At 42.9% G+C, this 19570-nt stretch overlaps 1 protein-coding gene across 1 annotated transcript; it reads left to right on the forward strand.

Moving 5' to 3' along the window:
* Window positions 1-1235: 1235 nt before the first annotated feature.
* On the forward strand, window positions 1236-7194 carry LOC119306958 (sucrose-phosphatase 2). Its single transcript, XM_037583028.1, has 9 exons — window positions 1236-1388; window positions 4144-4212; window positions 4312-4611; window positions 4710-4811; window positions 4954-5148; window positions 5240-5527; window positions 5703-5889; window positions 6712-6758; window positions 6857-7194. The coding sequence occupies exons 2-9, from the start codon at window positions 4153-4155 to the stop codon at window positions 6944-6946; spliced, it is 1269 nt and encodes a 422-aa protein (XP_037438925.1). The 5' UTR covers window positions 1236-1388; window positions 4144-4152; the 3' UTR covers window positions 6947-7194.
* The last annotated feature ends 12376 nt before the right edge of the window (window positions 7195-19570 follow it).

A 19570-nucleotide genomic window follows, 5' to 3' on the forward strand; every position in this document is an offset into this window, starting at 1 on the left:
ACTAGAAAAAAGCCCGTGCGTTGCAATGGGGAAACAAATACCACACGTCCTTAACAAAATAATCATGACTGAAGACCTCAATGGGTCCACGTGTATCCCAGCTATGTTGCCGTCTACCCTCCTTCCCACCCTTGTCAACGGCGGGCTCTATGCTCACAATCACAACTCGCTTGAATGTGGCCAATTCTAGGGTGTCTCTCTTTCTCTTCACATAAGATGAGAAGTCTACTTTTTTCACCTGGAAGTTTTACCGAGTCGTGCATGCATGGTTACAGATGGTTTGTTTCTTCTCCAAACTAATTTTGCTGAGGTGTTGATTTCTAAGCCAATTTACACCTGTAAGAAAGAAAGATGGATCCTACGCTATTGATCATATTGTCCCCCTATATAGCATTTGAAATAAGTTTAACAGGTAAAAGAACATCATATTCAAATTCTACATATTTTTCTAATCAACTAGAACAATGCTTGTGCATTGCAATGGGATATAAAAATTCTAGTGCGTTAGCTTGTGATTTACCTATCAATAATAATGCAATTGCATAAGTAAATATTCATCAAATTATGGTCGTGAATTACCTTATATTTTGATTAGAAATTTGGTAAGTAAATTAAAGTGAAATTGTTCAGAAAGTAAGTAAATTAAGGTGATTGATTATCATATACATGAAAGGTTGGGCGAAGGGGTGATGGAAAAAAAAAGTGAAATGGAAACATTACGATCTTTTTAAGTAGTAGAGATTTCCATATACATAATGTCAAAATTAGTTAGGGTTTAGAAGATATGAATATTTTAAAAAAAGCATTTGAATCAAAAAAATTAAATATCTAAAAGGTAATATAACACCATATTAAGATTCTAGACATTTATAATCAATTTTCATATATTTATGATAGCCGCTTTATTATTATATTAAAGAAAGATATGTATCCCTCTGTGAACTAACATAAGACGTCTTATGTCAGTTTGCAGAGGGAGTATATAGGAAAATTAGTTGTATATATAGATAGATATATAGATATATGCATAAGACCGGATTGCTTCGTGTCACATGTGTGACACTTATTATCTAGGGTCCGGTGCGTGAAACAGCACCGAAGGACGCGCGGTTGGGTTGGGGCGGGTGTGTGATGGAGAGCGTTTTCCGATCCGGAAGTGGGCAGCGGTTCACCTCTCCTCACGGGCGGGGCCCCACCACCCTATTTCACCGCCAACCGCACGAACCCCATCCCTCCTCGCCTCTCTCTCTCTCTTCCTTTCTTCCTCTCTGTGGCGGCGGGTCGGCGCTCCCACCAAGCAGCAGTGGACACCGGCGGTTTGCGCGGCGCGGCGGCGGGGAGCGGCGGCAGACCGGCCGTGCGGCGGCAGGCCATCGGGCTCCGTCAAGGTATGAATCCAACCCCCTCCCCCCTCCCCTCCGCGCGCCTCAACTCCTCCCTCGTGCACCGCGAATCTCGACCCGATCTTGGCCAGCGGCAGATTGAGATTTGAGAGGATCCCGATCTTGAGAGGGGATGATTCGAAATAAACAGGCTCATCTGCAATCTGTCTGATTTTGTTGCTGTTTGTTCTTGCCCAATATGTGTTCGGCGGTTAGCAGTATGTTTGTTGGTGCTATATTTTCATTTTGATGATAGGATGCGTGCATTGTACATGGTCAACAGCATGAGTAATAAAAGGAAAAAAAAAAGATGATTAGAGCATCTCCACCGGCACCCCCCAAATGAACAACCCCAAAGGCCCAATGGGGGTCTGGACTGAAAAAAACAGCACCCCCCATGTGTCCGGGCAAGCGCCAGCCCACACGCCGGCGATGCGGCATCCCAACGTGTAGCATGAACGCTAGTGCACCCCCCCCCTCCCCATCTACCCTGATAAAAGGCAGGCGCCCCTCTCCTCGCCGTGCACACCACACCCTTCTCCTCGCCATGCAAACCCACCCCGCACCACTCGCCCTCGCTCTCCTCGCCGTGCCAATGGCGCACAACTACGAGGCTTCTGGCTTGGCGTACCGCGGCGGGCGCACCATCAACAACGACGGCGCGTGCGAGCTGCACCGCTATGGGCTCCTCGCCCCACCCGATTGCCGCCTCCCCAAGGGGTGGTGCTTGTCCACCGGTGGCCTCCCCGTGCCGCCGCTTCTCGAAACGGCGGAGCAGATCCGCCGCCGGAGCTGGATGACACGGGAGGAGTGACGCCTCCCCGAGAACGACAACCACCACAAGTCCACAACCGGGGCCGGTGGCTACAACGGTTCACACTTGAGCGGGTGGCGGTCCTCGCCACCGCTGACGGCCCATTCATGTCATGCCACAACTCCGTCGGGTGGCACCACTGGTGGGAGGCGACTGGCCACATGGTGGCCAGCGCAATCAAAGCCGCCCACCGCCACGCCGCCTCGGGCAGCGTGGCCCCACTCCGACTGCTACCACCGGTGCAGCGAGCCAGCACCTGCTGCCTGGTGAAGGAGGAGCGACGATCGCCACCGCATGGACGCCGCGGCATTCTCATCGGCTCGGTGAAGGAGGAGCGGCGATCCCCACCGTGCGGCTGCCTCAACCTCGTTCGACGCCGCCTGGAACCGGAGTCGCAGGAGGCCCTACAGCTGGGCTACGGCGTGCCATCGCAGCTGCGGGACCACTCCCCTGGCTTGCTGGCGGCCCTAGCGGACTCGGCCCTCGAGATCAAACTGGATACGCCCAGCTACATGGCGACTATGGCGAACTCGACGCATATGGCCACCTCCTCGTCCGGTGGCGCCTCCACCTCCCGTGTGCCTCGGGACGGCGCATCCACTTTTCGTGCGCATCGGGACGGCGCCTCCACCTCTCATGCAGCCTCCTCCATCCTGGTTGTCCTCGGCGAGCTTGTCCCAGTAGACGCTGGAGGCGCTGCCGTTGTCATCGTCCCCATCGCCGTAGTCGTCGTCGATGGCAACGGCAGCGCCTCCAACATTGACTGGGACAAGCTCGTTGAGTAGGCTAGGGTTAGGGTTAAGGCCGCATGGTTTAAATTTCATTCAAAAAAATTGTAAAATATGTACAAAATTTGAATGAAATTGCAGTTTTTTTGCTATAATATGTGATCTAATTTTTTAAATTGATTTGGTCTGTGGGGGGCGCCGCTGGGGCGATCACCCTCTATTAAGGTTCTCATTACTGCGGCAAAACTCGCAATGCTTTGTTTCCATCATTTCTTTGCTAAGTTGTCTTTAGTCAAAACGCCGTTCTTTTTTTTTGGAGGAGTAAAAAACATGTTTTTAACCATTAATAATCATTTCAAAAAACAGATGGATATGCCATTGGATGGGCCGGAGATGCTGAGATATGTTATCTTGTGGTAGCCATCGATGTGTCGATAGAAGGGAACGGTTGCAGCCAAGGCGCGGGGGCCTCACCACCAATGAAATTCAGGAGGAAGAAAGGCGCTCGTCCATCTCTCCCGAAACAACCGCTCGCCACCCGTCTCTCCTCCCACACTCCACTCCCCTTCCTCTTCCCCTGGCGAAGGCATCGTCGATCGAACACAATCTACGCCAAACGTGCCTCTAGATCTCGCATGCCACCTCAAAGGGCATATCCCATAACTGCCGTCCTCCTCCGCCGTTCGCCTAGACCGGCGTGGAGCAGGGATCGGTCCGGGCTTGGTTTGCTTTCTATCGTTGGTGACGAACCCTAACCTGCTTGGATCGTTCTTAAAATTCTGGTAGGGTTTGTTTCGTCCAGATTCTAGAGCCAGTGATGCTAATTACCTGGCCCGTAGCAGCCTAGCAGTATCAAAACACAATTGAATCACACTTCTATGTTAGCACTGATTGTATGAGGTTTTGATAGTAAATGTTCTATTAAAACTGGACAATGTGTTTCTGTTTCACATTGAGTGCGTCCATGATCTGAGTTGGGTATGATAGTTTATTTTCTGGAATCTGGAGACAGTTCATAGCATGCAGCAAACCAGCAGTGGAAACACTAGGATGAGTATATACGAACTACTCTTTTACTTGCTCCTTTGACTGCCTGTGAAAGTCTGGGTTCTTAGTTAATGATGTCAATGGCACGAATAGAACTTTTCTTGATGTTTTATGCACCCAAGATCTTCCCTTCGAGGCTTAATTCCTCACAGAAGGACAACCATCTTTGCAGGTTGCTAAAATGGATAAGCTCAAGGGCTCTGCGCGTCTTATGATTGTTTCAGATCTCGATCACACAATGGTGTTTGTCTAAACTCGCAGCTTGGATTTTGTCCAGAGATAATTGTAACTTTTTTGTATGACCAACTAATTTGAAGTTTCTTGGGTTTCAAACTTTCAGGTTGATCATCATGACGAAGAGAACTTGTCTTTGCTTAGGTTTGGGGCCCTTTGGGAGTCTGTTTACTGTCAGGATTCTCTTCTTGTCTTTTCAACAGGAAGATCACCTACTCTGTATAAGGAATTGAGGAAAGAGAAGCCTATGCTAACTCCAGACATCACTATTTTGTCTGTGGGCTCTGAGATAACTTATGGTGAAGCCATGGTCCCTGATCATGGCTGGGAGGAATATTTGAACAATAAGTGGGACAGGAATATTGTTCTTGAGGAGACAGCTAAGTTTTCTGAGCTGAAGCTTCAGGCATGTTTCAATTGCTAAACAGCTACTTCCCCTAATTAATAATCATTTTGATTTCTATACAAATAACACTTTATTGTCATTCACTTGCATGAATGCAGGTAGAGACAGAACAGCGTCCACATAAGGTCAGCTTTTTGGTTGACAAGAAGAATGCTCAAGGAGTGATCAAGTCTCTCTCCGAGACGTTTGAGAAACGTGGGGTGAGGCAGCATGTTTACTTTTTTTTTAAGAGGCAGCATGTTTACTGATGTTGTTAGGTGTTAGTTTTTCGTAATATATTCTTTAAGAAACATGTTCTTTTTTGGAATTTGTGTGGTTAACTACTATATTTACTGTAAACAGGTAGATGCGAAAATAATCTACAGTGGTGGCCAGGATCTTGACATATTAGCTCAAGGGGCTGGAAAGGGTCAAGCACTTGCATATTTGCTCAAGAAGTTAGGTTCATGCGGAAAAACACCCAACAATACTCTTGCTTGTGGTGACTCTGGTAATGATGCAGAATTATTCAGTATCCCTGGTGTACATGGTGTCATGGTCAGTGTACAATAACTTGCATGATGTGTCTATAAAAGTTCAGGCGTGAATGAATGTGAATTTACTGCAACTCTATGTTCTAAAATGTTAGGTTAGCAATGCCCAAGAGGAACTACTCCAGTGGCATGCAGAAAATGCGAAGGATAATCCTAAGATAATTCATGCAACTGAGAGGTGTGCTGCTGGTATTATTCAAGCTATTGGGCACTTCAAGCTAGGACCTAATGTTTCTCCAAGAGACGTTGAGTTTCCTTACATCAAGGAGGACCCTTTCAAGCCTACAGTGGCCATTGTGAAGTTCTATGTTCTGTACGAAAAGTGGCGTAGAGCTGATGTTCCAAAGGCTGATTCAGTTATACAGTACTTCAAAAACATCACAGTATGTATATGGTTTTCCACTTCCATATACACTTAAACAGTTTGGTTAGCTTTTGTGTAAATTTCTCCCTCTCCCATCTCAGTTTCTCAAGCTTTCTAATTCTGAAAAAATGCCATATTTTCGTTAATATTTTCTTAAGCTTTCAGATTATTTATTTATTTATTGTGGGTGCTAGGATGCAAATGGAGTTATTATTCATCCGTCTGGGGTCGAACTTTCGATCCATTCATCCATTGATGAGCTGGCTTCATGTTATGGTGACAAACAAGGGAAAAAGTACCGATCATGGGTGGACAGACTAGTTATCTTGCAGACTGCTTCTGACAGTTGGCTTGTGAGATTCGACTTGTGGGAGGCAGAAGGTGAGTTGTTATGATTCTGCAAAGTATTATACAGTTACCCAGTTTGTATGTGCTCAATCAGAATTCTTGTTTTATTTATAGATAGTGTCATTTATGGTTTACCTTTACTCGACATGGATGCCAAGTAATAATTTTAGGACTATGGTAGTAGGTTTTCTATATTACTTTGCGCACATATCCTTATTTTTTCCTGTTGCGAAATAATGACCGCATCATTCAGTTACAGAAAGTGCAATGCTAAGTTTACAGTCTGGACTGTTGTATAACTCTATTCTGACCAGATATTATGGACTTACTGGTTATAGTATGAAGTAATCTAGATAGTAGAAGTTGATTGAAACATGAATCCCTTTACTACATAATCTGTAAACATCAATGACTACTTGATGATAATGGTCATAGATTCAAAGTCCTTTGTAAAAGGACAACCCGTGGGTTGAGGGTCATTCGTTGTTCAGCAATCAGTAGTTATATCCTTAGTCAGTTGGGGATGTCGAGAATAAATCTTGGTCTATGATTAATGGAAATTGTGCTTGAAGCTAGTTAAAATGATATGCCTACCTGATTTGACATGTTCCCTTCCTAACAAAGATATATGGGGACTTTAGCATGGCTTTGCCAGTTGATACTATCTGATGGACATGATTCTGTGATTGTACCTAATGGGGGGCATAGCAAATAACCTGTGGGACAGTGTGATGTGGATTTCAAAGTTTTTCCGCCCCGTCAATTATTATTATATAAGCATGCTCCCGTTATCTTGATAAATCTTATCTTAGCGAATCATCCTCAGCTGAATGTTTAATGCGCTGCTATTTTCAGGTGCTGCGTGGGTGTGCTGTTTTACAACTCTTGCGCTGAATGTAAAGGTATATATATATATATCACTTGTGTTGAGCCAAAACCTGACCTGACCCACTCGTATTTTGGAAATTTTAACATGGGTTGTTTTCGTGATGTCACTCAGCCTGAATCCCCTGGGGGTTTTGTGGTAACACACATTCACAAGACGTGGCGTAAAGAATATCCCGGGGTCGAGCAGTCATCCAAACTCTAGACTGGAGGCGCATGGGAAGGAGGTTTTCTTGTTGAGGATCAAATAAGAAATCGTGTACCGAAAGCACGCGAATTTCTTTTACTTGTTCATAATGTTGTTAATAAGTGCTCCCAGACGCATATACTGGACTGATGATGATGTTTACGGAGGCATCTTGATGCCTTTGCCTAATGCTTACTGTCATGTCATGAGAGGCTAAACTAAAGTAAATGACCCCAGTCCCAGTATATACTTAGTTTGATTTGCTACTTGTTAGTTATTATTCAGTGTTCTTCAAGATACATTCATTTTTATCCATTTTTGCGACAACCGGACGCCAGAAACGACGGGAGCCCTAAAATGTTTTTGTGAGCAACCATGTAGTTCATTAATAGAAAATCAATGTTTTTGTGAGTAATAAAAAATCAAGTTACATAAACACATGGAAACTAAAAGTCTGATCAGGAAAAAGTCGTTTGCCCTGAAAATTTTGCAGGTAAAACTATAAAAGATAAAAAATACAAATATATCCCTAGTGTTTTAAGAAACAAAGTTAGAAGAGAGAATTGGGTGCAGCAATTGGAGCAGCGTCTGGTATTGGTTTTCCTGTCCTCTGTCAGCCAGCGTGATTCTATTGCTTCCGTTTTGATCATCGTCGAGATACTTGTTGTGCTATGCCACGGAATTGCGAAGTACCCCTCCACGAGACTGTTAAGTTCACAAATAAATAAATGATGCAATTGGGGCAGTCGCAAAAGCCACCACCCACCCAAGCTCAAATGGTCCTTTATATGAACAGTAAAATAAAAACAAATAAGAAAAATCTGAATATTTTTGCAACATACTTTAAGATTTTTTTTTATTTTTACCATGCCTTTCACCAAAAAAAAAATCAGAGCTCTAAAATGCGTTTGAAAGTAACATTTTCAGAGCATCGTTTTTGTTTTTTGTACCACGCCTTTCACCAATATCATTTCATGATGAAATTTTGCATGCACAACAAACATTTCTTAAAGTATGCCACAAAGGAAATTAGCTTTTCAAAATCTTTTCTATTTTTTTATAATATTACGTTCATACCAAGAGTATTTGATCCTAGGTGTAGAAACTCCACATTCCTTAACATCCTTTTGATATTATAGCAAATATGCCCATGCATTGCAATGTGAGAAAACAATCAAATTATGCTGAGATAAGGACTTTTAAAATGTCATTTCACAAACTACGTCTGAATCATGTCACAATGAGATAAGAGACTTTTAAGAAGTCAAAAACTGAAAATGTGATGGTCTCATCACAACTTGATTTCCTAAGGCGCCACAATGAAATATTTTATGGCTAAGCAAGCTGCATTGATGAACCCTGCGTGAGCTAGACCGATGAACGACGTGCCTCGCCTTGACCTAGCATCACGGTGTTTTTCATGACCAGTAAAACTATAGCACAAGAATAAACATAGGTATGTATGGAGGCAAATTAGACATTTAGTCACTTTCATATAGCTTACAAAAACTAACCCATAAAAGTTGTGTGAATTTTTCTAAGGCCAAGAGTTGTATAGAACACAAAAACCCTTTTTTAACTGATGAGCGATGGTCTAAATAAAATCATAAAACAACCTCTACATATCCCCTAAAAGAGCTCTATGTAAGCGATGGTTCGTTTTGCTCGTTATTTATGTATCTGTTTAAATTTTGTGAATATTTTCTAAAATTTCATATTATTTTAAAATTGCTAAATATATTTAGAATGCACAATCACTTTTTAAAAATCATGAACATTTTTTGAAATCGTGATTTTTTAAAATATGCAAACAATTTTTAAAAATCTTGAACATTTTATGATTTTCCTACCATTTTTTGAATTCATGAACATTTTATGATTTCTCAAAAATAATAATTCAACTCACAACTTTCTGAGATTTGGAATTTTTGGAAATCCTAAATTAATTTAAAAAAGGAAAAACAAAAACATAAATAAGAAAAGAAAAGGCAAAAAAAAAGGAAATGAAAGAAACACCCAACCTGAGTCTTGGAAGCTATTGCGCACCACATTTTCGTTCCTAAAGTATGCTACCGAGCAAGGACTTGATTATCAGGCCTATTTCGCGAATCGACCTAGGTCTCACGGGCTACTGGGATCAGTGGTTTGATGCTATCCTTCAGGTGCATACTGGACTTTAGACCGGTACACACCTTGAGGGCCACTGGCTATACATCTAGGCAGAGAATGAATTGCACAAATAAAAAAATCAGCAAAAAACATTCGAAGACCGAGGTGGTGCACCACCTCGGAAGCAGTCCGGTATAAAGCTCTGATGCGAGTGGCTAGTTCCATAAAGGACATTTCCGTCATTAAGCTCGGTTGAAATCCTTCAAACTTTTTTAATACCGAGGTAACCTACGACACCTCGGATTTAGCACCGACAACAGAAAAGAGCACTCGCCTTTTTTTCCATGATGTTGGGATGCGCTGCCTAGATCTTTTTTGCCACCCCCCTCCATGCTCGGCTCAATGCTGGTGCTAGTGGTTAACGGCATCGGGATAGTGATGCAGGTCCCGTACATGTCCCTATTCTTATGTATCGTCGACGCCGTCGTGCGCCGAAGGACCGTGAAGCAGCTGGTCGTGGTTGTGGCATTTTTTGCGTTACTGGCCCTATTGATGGTTGTGCTCGTGTTGGTCACAAAGGTTTGCAGCCAAAGGTGTTTGGCATCATCGCAACCACTTACAGCACCGCCATGTTTGTTATCGCAATGGTCATGGACATCGTAAGTGATTTCTCAAATTTGTGGCTTGTGGCTAGTGGTAAATGCCCAACATTACGGCCACCGTGACCACAATGGCGCAGCTCATTTTCAGTTTCTTCTTCTACCTCCATAAAAAGAACGAGGACAAGGGAGGGTATGGTGCAATATAATTATGCTGATGTTTTGCTACAACTTCTTCTGATATTTGGGGCTACAAAATTGCATAAAGTACAAGTTATTTACCTATCTAGCCATTGGCTGGCTGTTAGAAGCAGTTTTACTCATAGGCGTTTGAAACAATTTTGTGATCTGAGGTGATGTAAACCAATTATTTTTTATACCGAACTTTTATACCTTTTAAAACTAATTATACCATATTAAAATTTTAATTTGTATAATTTTCTATTAATTAGACATCATAGTTAGCTGCATGACAATGTTTATAAATAATATTTACAATATTCCTTGTCATGCAGTTGTAATACATATTAATGGACAAAAATTTAAATCAACAAAAAACTTTTACTAGTTAAAAAAATCTGTTGAATTGATTTTTAAATATTGCATGAATGATATTGTATACACATACATTTGCATATCTATGCATGTGTACATATATCTTTTAATAATATTGAATATCATGGTAGATATTTTATAAATCATACACACTAATCAATTTCTTAATAGTGGTTTCTGGTGTATGTTGGAAAACAGATTCATAGAAATATCTAGGCCATGGCAAATACGACTTGCAAGTTGGGTTCGTAATAGGTTGGCAACATGTGCATGATTTTGTACTTGTATTCAAAATAGGACCATCGTTATAATAATAGAAGAACATGAAATATTTTTGATGAGTCAATTATCTTACATGCTAGTTTAGATTCACTTGGTTTTCTTTGGTACATCTAAGATCTCCTACCCATTTCTCAAATGAAAAACTGCATTCGTTTAAACACAAAAATCTAGTTATCATAAATTTTATTATGATACTGAGACGCCAATCGTAAAGAGAGACTAGCAATGTAATTAAGCTCAACTTCACCAGTCGGATTGGTTTGTTCTACAAACTGTTAGTATGCAGTGTGAACTTGCGCTCATGCAAATTGAGATTCTCTTTTATGTATTCAATAATCTTCTAAGTGTAATGTATAATTGTATAGTTGTTACGTATAATTTGTATTTGGGGCCCTTCTCTCTCGAGGACCAGGGCGGTTGCCCCTTTTGCCTGGCCTTTAGGTCGGCCCTGGCTCTACTGCACTACCCTATTGGACCCTATAGTGATGATCCATCAGCAAGAACCATTTGCATTTTTGCACAATTATATAGTATGCTTCGTATGGCGACTATGTGCTTTCATTGATTTAGATTGTACAAGTTGCCCCACATTGTTACAAAATCGATGATTTATCTTTATGGTGGATATTAACTATGTTTATGAGATGATTTATTCAGTTGTAGTTGTTATGCTTATATATTAGAAGTGTTTATAGATGCATATTGTTATTCCTTTCTTCATGACATGATCAATCAAGAGGATAGGACAATTAGTGGAATGGTCTGATGTGATTAGCTGAGTGAAAGAAAGATGGATTGGATTATTTTTTCTTTCTTTTCCCTTTATCTTGAGGCCTTTCACCTTTGAAATGTGAAGAAGCCACGGTGGCATCTTCTCATTCTTTTGCTAATAATCATGTTGCCAGTTTGCTGGTCTTATGGTTCAAGTTCCGGGAGCTACCAGTGTGCTTGTTACTTTGTACATGTGCATGCCCATTGTGCTTCAGGACAATGGACAACAGTTCATGGCTGCTATACAACGTTGTTCATTTGGTGTGAATGAAGCCAGTTAGCCAGAGATGAGGGCATTGGTTTTGCAGATATCATGCTTGCTGTTTATATATTTATTCTTGTCTTAGCAAATAGTACCTGGTTCCTAAGGAATAGAAAAAAATGAAACGATATTATAAGTAGAATGTATTCTTTATCTTTTTTGGGGAGAATCATTCTTCATATTTCCGGACTTTGCTTATGCGATTTTCACTTTCAAGGAACCACGGTACACGTGCTATTTTTGCCAATTTGGGCCCATTTCATGGTCAATTATTCTGCGGCATCCTTCACTAGTACGCGTCGGTGCTATACAAACGGTTTTTAACCCTTTTCCGCGATGACATTTGGAACCGTCGCCTAGTGAGTGATGGCGATAGGGGGGGGGGTCCTTCCCACACGACCCAGAAATCATCGGGGATATGCCCTCCTGGCACACACGCTCGGCAAAATGAGGTCGTGTGCGACCGTCGAGCGCACAAATACGGAAATACGTACAGTAGAGCTAAAAAAATGCAATTATATAGGCGGAATTGTTTCCGGTAGCAATTACATCCCACACAGTCAATCCCTGCTAAACATTTCCGTTCGTATGTACATCCCACACAGTCGCTCTAAGGAAAATGTTTCCGTTCACAGGTACATCACACACAATTTTTTCCATTAAATCGATTGTGATAGCGTTGCCATTGCACACGATATTAACAATTTTGTCATTTGCATTATTGAATGCATCACACACGGTGTGTAGAAGAAACCGTGTGGCAAAGGCTGTCCATCACACACAGTTTTTATGTGGTAAACGTTTGTGTAAGGTGGCCTAACACAAACAGTTTTCAAGAGAAAGCCGTGTGTGATTGTTCATTGATCCAACACAATTTATTCCTAAAAACTATGTGTGTTGCCTGAGGTCATCTCCCACGGTATTTTCTTAATAATCGTTTGCAATAGCAAAACCTAATTAGCAGACTAATTCGCCATTAGCAGACTAATTACCATAGTATTAATAATCCATTTATTAATCTAATTGACATTCATATTAAACACATAATATATTTCATTTCCATATTAAGGAAGCATGATTTCATAATTGAAATACATCAGAGTACAATATGATATAGCTTCAGCACCCAGCTACCCCATTACACAACTGCATCAGCACCAAGTTTCACATGCAACATGTAGAACCTTTCGAAATTAGCATCATAGACGGTATATAGACAGATGCATCTCATCTGGAAAACTGCTGAAGCGGAAGGTGAATATTGAGCCTTTATTCATGTTGAAGGTCTTTGCAACTTTAGGCTAGTGCCTGTGGATGATTGACCGTCCATCCTTCGTCCTCTTCAGGAACACTTCAATATTGAACCGTGGGTGTTGTATGAAAACCTTCCTCGCCTCCTGACCATAGAGGTGGTTTGAGAGGTAATCATTAGTGAACTGCTTTGGAAAGGCATGAAAATAAGGATGTGTATAAATATCTTCTCTATATTAAAAATGGGGCAAAGGAATAAAAAAAGGCAATGTATAATAGTTAGTACAATCTTGTAGTGAACTGATGTCTTCTTCATTGGGCAGACAAAGATCTTGTTGTTTTTTGTCGCTAATTTCTTTATCATAACAATCTTTCTGAGTTTCTTGACTTGATTGATATTCATGGACAACTCATTTCCCCATATGCAAAAAGGGTCGAACAGTGGGTCAAAACCTCTGACAGCAGGACCTACATGTGCAAGACCAAATTGTTAAAAACCTAAATATTAGAATGGTTCCTGCAATTGCACAATAATGTGCTATTAGACAACGGACCATGCACATGCTAACCTCGATTGTAAACCTCAGTGCTTCCCATTGTTTCAGTGCAACACATATAAGGTAGTTAGTCATCAGGTTAAGTTAGGGTTCGCATGCTATTAGTAAAATTTGTTGATGAAAAATAAGCACATTGCAAATTCATCAAATTAATTCAAGCCACATGAAAAACCCGTTTATCCAAACCAAACATGATTAAGAACTAGAAAATATAGCACTTGTATACGTTTCTCATGTATTAAGTGCATCCAAATTCAATTTATTCCTCACATGCACAACAATACAAAATTCTACCCACGACAATTGGACATGGCATTGCAGAATTGAATCAAGCTGTTAACTAAACACCACAACAAATGAACCAAATATTAACTGAGCACCACATTGCACAATATAACATACTCCTAATAGAAGATCAGACAGTTAACCAAAGCAAGCATGCTTAATAACTTGGAAATATAGCAATTATATTTGTTTCTCATGTATTTACTACAACCAAATTCAATTTATTCCTCACATGATATCCAATAACAGAATGCACCCACAACTATTGAACATCGCATTGCAGAATTGAACCAAACAATTAACTAAACACCACAACACAAATGAACCAAATGTTAACTGAGCACCACATTGCACAATGTATAACCAAACCAAGCATGCATGACAACTTGGAAATATAGCAATTGTATTCATTTTTCATGTATTTTGTAAAGATAAATTCGATATATTTCTCACATGGAAGACAATACAAAATTGTAGCCTGGAGAATTGAACATCACATTCGGAGGATTGAACCAAACAGTTAACTGAAGACGACAACTAATTAACAAAACAGTTAATAAGTGAGAACCACACTGCACGACATATAGAACATATACACTAGAGCAACATATTGCATGGTAAAATTAGATAGCATAATTCGTGAAGGAAAGGCAGGAGCAGCACACGCAACAGGTAAACCGAGCATGCTTAACCGGCGTAGCTAGCAAATGGCAAGATGCTCCTCCAAGATCTGGGGGTCGGCATGAATGACAGCCATCGCGACCTCATCCGCGCGTGCGGCCGCGATTTTCTTCTCCGCTGCCAAATGCTCCTTAAGATCTTGGCTATACTGCATGCACCATGGCTTAGGGCGGCGCTTATTTGGTGGAGGGGTCGGTGATTTGGGTGGAAGGTGTCACGCTCGCGCCGGCGGTCGGGGCATGTGGGATGTGGAAGGAGGAGGAGGATGGCGGTCGGGTGTGGATTACCTGCCTGGATAGACGAGGCCAAGCAACATGAAGGAGGCTCGCCGGCAAGGAGGCGGCACTGCAAGCAAGGAGTGAAGGTTTCAACTTGGAAAGGAAGGCGGAAACAAGGGAAATGTGGCTTTTGGTAAGGGGGAGGGGGCGGGGAGGTAGTTATTTCCGCGGAAGCCAGAAATTTGGAATCGCTTCAGCGAAAAAACTGGCACGCAAAGTGTCATCAGACAGGGTCCCTTATTCAGAACCGTGTACGATATGTGAACATCACAAACGATTCACATAGCTTAATCCGTGTGTGATGAGTTTGAACGTCAAAAATTTTGGTTTGAATTTCCCTGGTTAAAGTGGTCATCCATGTCATTGCATAATTTAGGTACACAAAGGAGACTATAACACACCCACACTTCTTAATTGAGCAACTTCAGTAATTAAACAAAGCTAGCTGACCTAAACATTACTCTAACAAATTAAAGACCGGCGCTCTTAATTAAACAAACAGAGTACTACTACGACTGGTGCTTGTCGATCTCCTCCGCCGCCTCCATGTCCAGCTCGCGCCCGACAGTCGCCCGAGGAAGGGGCTCCATGGCATCCATCGCACCATACTCAGCAAGCATCTCACCATCCGTGTCTTCCATCTCTTTGGAAAAGGCCACCACGAGCTGGGCATGGCGGTCGCCATCTGAGCTTGGATGGGATCCGTCGTCGCAAGGTATGCGATGGAGGAACGGACGGCTGCTCGAATGCTCTTGGGGATTGCCAACTCTTCGGCCGTGGGTTGCCGACCATTGTCGGAGAAGCTTCGTTTGATGCGGTGACTGCCATGAGCTGGGTGTGGGCGGCGTCGACATGGTCATGGGCGGCCTCCATCAGGGCTAAGGCCGCCACTGCGGAACGGACAGCTGCTCTGCTGCTCTCGCCAGTTGCTATCCCCGAGGCAGATGTTGCTGCCGCCACCTGAGAAGCAACAACGGCCATTTGGGCTGCCTTGGCCGCCCGGTCGCAGATTGCGGCCGCGCTCATGCACCTTGTTAGCACGCACATGGCGGTTGCGGCCGCGCTCTTGCCAGAGTGGGCCACCGAAGTTGCCCTCACGATGCGGGTCCACATGCCCATCTTTCACCGGGGATGATTGAACAGTGAAATGATATTTGGGGAGCGAGCTAGTGTGCTTGAGACGACGGCTGTGGACTGTAGCTGATGCACCTTCTCGCGTAAGCGATAGGCGTACTATACACCGACGGTGCTACATGATATTTTTTGCTGCATCTCACATGGTTGGTTATAATAAACTATGTGGGATCTACCTGATTTTTCATCTTGATTTGAATTACATAATGGGGTCACAGTGGAAATGGACAGTGTTTGAATTGCTAGAACTTTTATCTGCAGTGAGCATGCACTACTAGAGGATCCTACTAACGCGACACTACGATCAGACACCCTTCGATGAAACTGCGTGCGATGCCATAATCGCAAACGGTGGTGTAAAAAACCCATAAAAAAGGTGCAAAACCTTTGCGATGGAGGATGCATCAAACATGGTTTAGATGTTAGTTGCGTGTGCGATGGAGGGCATACGGTTCAGTTCAATTAACTGTTTGCGATGAGGAGGAACAAAAGAAATGGGCAGCCAGATGAAGGTGTGTGTGATATACATCATACGGTTCACTCGGATGAACTGTTTGTGATTAGGCAACACAAAAGAAACGGTCAGCCAGATCAAGGTGTGTGCAATATACGACATGCGGTTCACTCGGATGAACTGTTTGCGTTCAGACATGAGAACATAAACGGTTCAACTTAACAAGATGTGTGTGATACGCGGCAAACAGGTTTGTAATCGGAAACATGTGCGAAGACCGATAACCACACATACGATTACTGCTAACAAGCCGTCTGTGTTGTGAGCAAACGATTGCTGGTATACAATTGTGAGTGATTGATGAAAACATCACCGACGTGTTCCATTGTTTAGTCTGTGTGCGATGTGATTTTCTTTGTCCACACAACATCTACGCTCTGTCTACAGAGCATCAACATATATACTTAAAAAGACAACATTGCATAACCAAATTAAGCATACAATTACACAAGTGACTACACACATAACATTTCCACACACCAAAGTAAGCAATTACATGCATACTAAAGTAGGAGAAATGAGGATATAATCATCTACTTATTGTTGCGACGACGCTTGCCATTGCTCTGCTTCTGCCTGGATCCCTGGCCGTTTTGGGGAAGGAGGCACTTTATCATGTCAACGATCCGCGTGTATATGTCGTAGCTCGTGTACGCCTCCTTGGCCGCGTACACAACATGAGCTTTGTCGAGTTTCTCCATCCAGGCCGAGTGCCAGGCACGCCTGTACTTGTTGCACGAATCCTTCATATCTCTGTAGTAGGGGTTGATGATGGCCTCGACGAGGTGAACCAGTGAGTCCTTCTCATGTTCCTTGCTGCCCTAGATCTTGTATTGGCCCTGGATGTTGACAAGATTCTGGCAGGCGATGCCCGAATTCTCGAGCGCCTTTACATCGTTGGTGATGTCGTAGCGAACATGTAGTGGGGGCTATTGACAAACCTAGTGAAATGCTTGCAAGGACTTGTGGCCGGGCAGTAGTGGTAGACGAGGACGTGGTGGCGCACGCACATCTGGGCGACGACGACCTTGGGACGAGACCCGGCATGAGCGCGGGTGTACTCGAGGTCAAACCCGACCACCTTGTAGTTCTCCTCGGCAAGCAACAACTTCATGATGTGGATGGAGTGCTCCACCCAGACCGGGTCATTGGTGTACACCACCGAGAGGTCCATGAACCTTCTGTGGGTGTCCACCAGGGCACGCATGGTGAACTGCTGCTCGTCATCGGCAGCCGCTCGGAGCGCCATTGGAGATGCGCACGATACCCTCTAAGAATTTCTCGTGGTGGGTGTGCTTCTTGCAATGGTGGGGCGCGATCAAAAGGTTGGCCGCTGTAATAAATGGGGCCGACCGGCCTGTAATCGTCACCTCTTGTCACATCGTTCATGGCGGAGGATTCTAGTGCACACTTGACAACACCGCACCGCACGCGTGGGCTCGAAGAGGCGCCAAATGTATCGTCGGTGAGCCTGTTCCCGTGCTACCGCGCAGTTTACTGCGCAAGGTTCCCGCCCGGCTAGTTTGGGCATGCATCGGCTAGAAGAGGGACACATCGTGGGCGTTTATTGGCAAAAAGCTTTGTAAAAATAAAGTGCGTGGAATGACTTCGGTCATAAGTTTACCCGTGGGTGATAAGGTCAAAGTTACACAGAAGGGTGATGATGGACAATCGAGTGCGGTAATTAATTCTACGCTCTACAGGGCACACGGTGGAAGAAACCAACCATGTGCAATAATGTCGAAGATCACAGTCGAGTTAGCTATACAGATCGTGTGCTGTGAGATCGACAAGGTAAACAGATCCGAGAATGGTTTATAAAATCTAGACAATTGCATATTAAGGTCACAATAGTGCTACCAATATACGAGGCTCATACGATGCCATTTCAATGATTGTACCACAAAAAGCTCGAAATATTACAAGGTTCGAATTCCAAAGTTATATGGCTCAAATTCGAAGATTACAAGGTTCAAACTGATATTAGAAATAAAATTCAGCTCATCAGATGCAAACGCTCGCGCTGATCCGCTGAACATGGAGATCAGAGAGGTTCAAACTAATACTACCACTTCTAAGTTTGGTTTCGAAACCTCACAATTTTTGCGAAAGGGTCAGCCACTGAGAATTCATGTAAGGGGTTGACATGATGACTTCCGATTACTCTGTCATCTGAAGTTCCAAAATGAAATTCAACATTTTTGGAGACAATCCCATTCTGCCGTAGGCGCCGACGCTGATCAACAAACCATTCATTTTTGTGAAATAAATGTAGGGCAAACCTCATTTCCTTCAGCACCCTTGATCTGAGAACAACGAACCTGGCGAATATAATCTTTGGTAAGGTCCCTCGGTAGGAGTTCAAAGTAATTTCTGAGAGATGCAGATCTAGGCATTCGACGTGATTGTTATATTGTATCACATTATCCACCACTGGGCCTAATCTTATCCGCAAAAGAAGAAAACATGTTAGTGCCTACATGCAGTTTTGAACATTACTACAAACCTCTTTGGTTTGCAGGATTTGTAAAATGCACTAACATGCCATCTTCGATCTAACATGATTAACATGGGCATTTGATTACATTCTAAAAAAATGTAGCCTTCTTCACAATAGGTTGGAGTGGATGAAAAGCTCCCTAAGAAAACTAGTACAGATGAATCCAAAGGAGAAATGCTTATTGATTGTAACCATATGGATCAAGCAACCAATATGGGGGGGGGGGGGTGGAACATGTATGTACTGAAATCCTCCAAAAGAATCCTTCATAAATCATAGTACATTGTCATTGTAAACTTGGAAAAAGGTACAAAAATTGAACTCCCTTATGATTAACATTTAACAGGAAAGGAACATCACCTCAATATATAGCTTCTCCAGGCACGGAAGGCATCTCAGGAAACTGACAACTTGCTCCAGGTTGGGGCCGATAGATTCTAGTGCCAAGACCTTCACTGTGCGCAGTTTCGAGGTCAAGCTTGTCGGAATCATTTTCTGAATGACAGACGAACAAACATCTTCAAAATTAGAAATAATGTTAATTTGTAGAAGGAGAGGTAGAAGGTGGTTGTTGTACCTGAACGGGTGTGGATCCAATAACAAGTTCGGAGTATTTGTCAGACACCACTATCGATTTCGGCGCAGAAATGACATTGATTCTTGTTGGACCTTCTTGATCAACTACAAGTAATCTCTCAAGTGCAGGTGTGTCCTCAATGACCATACCGTGGTACACATCTTGTGATGTCTTCCTGCCGCACCAACAACACACATAAATAGTCTGGAGAGTCATGGAAGTGATGTGGAAAGTACTCAACCCATTGATCACCTGAAGACGAAGGTACTCGAGTGCAGTACATCCAC

The sequence above is a fragment of the Triticum dicoccoides genome, chromosome 5B (genome assembly GCF_002162155.2).
Source record: "Triticum dicoccoides isolate Atlit2015 ecotype Zavitan chromosome 5B, WEW_v2.0, whole genome shotgun sequence".
Lineage (NCBI taxonomy): Eukaryota > Viridiplantae > Streptophyta > Magnoliopsida > Poales > Poaceae > Triticum > Triticum dicoccoides.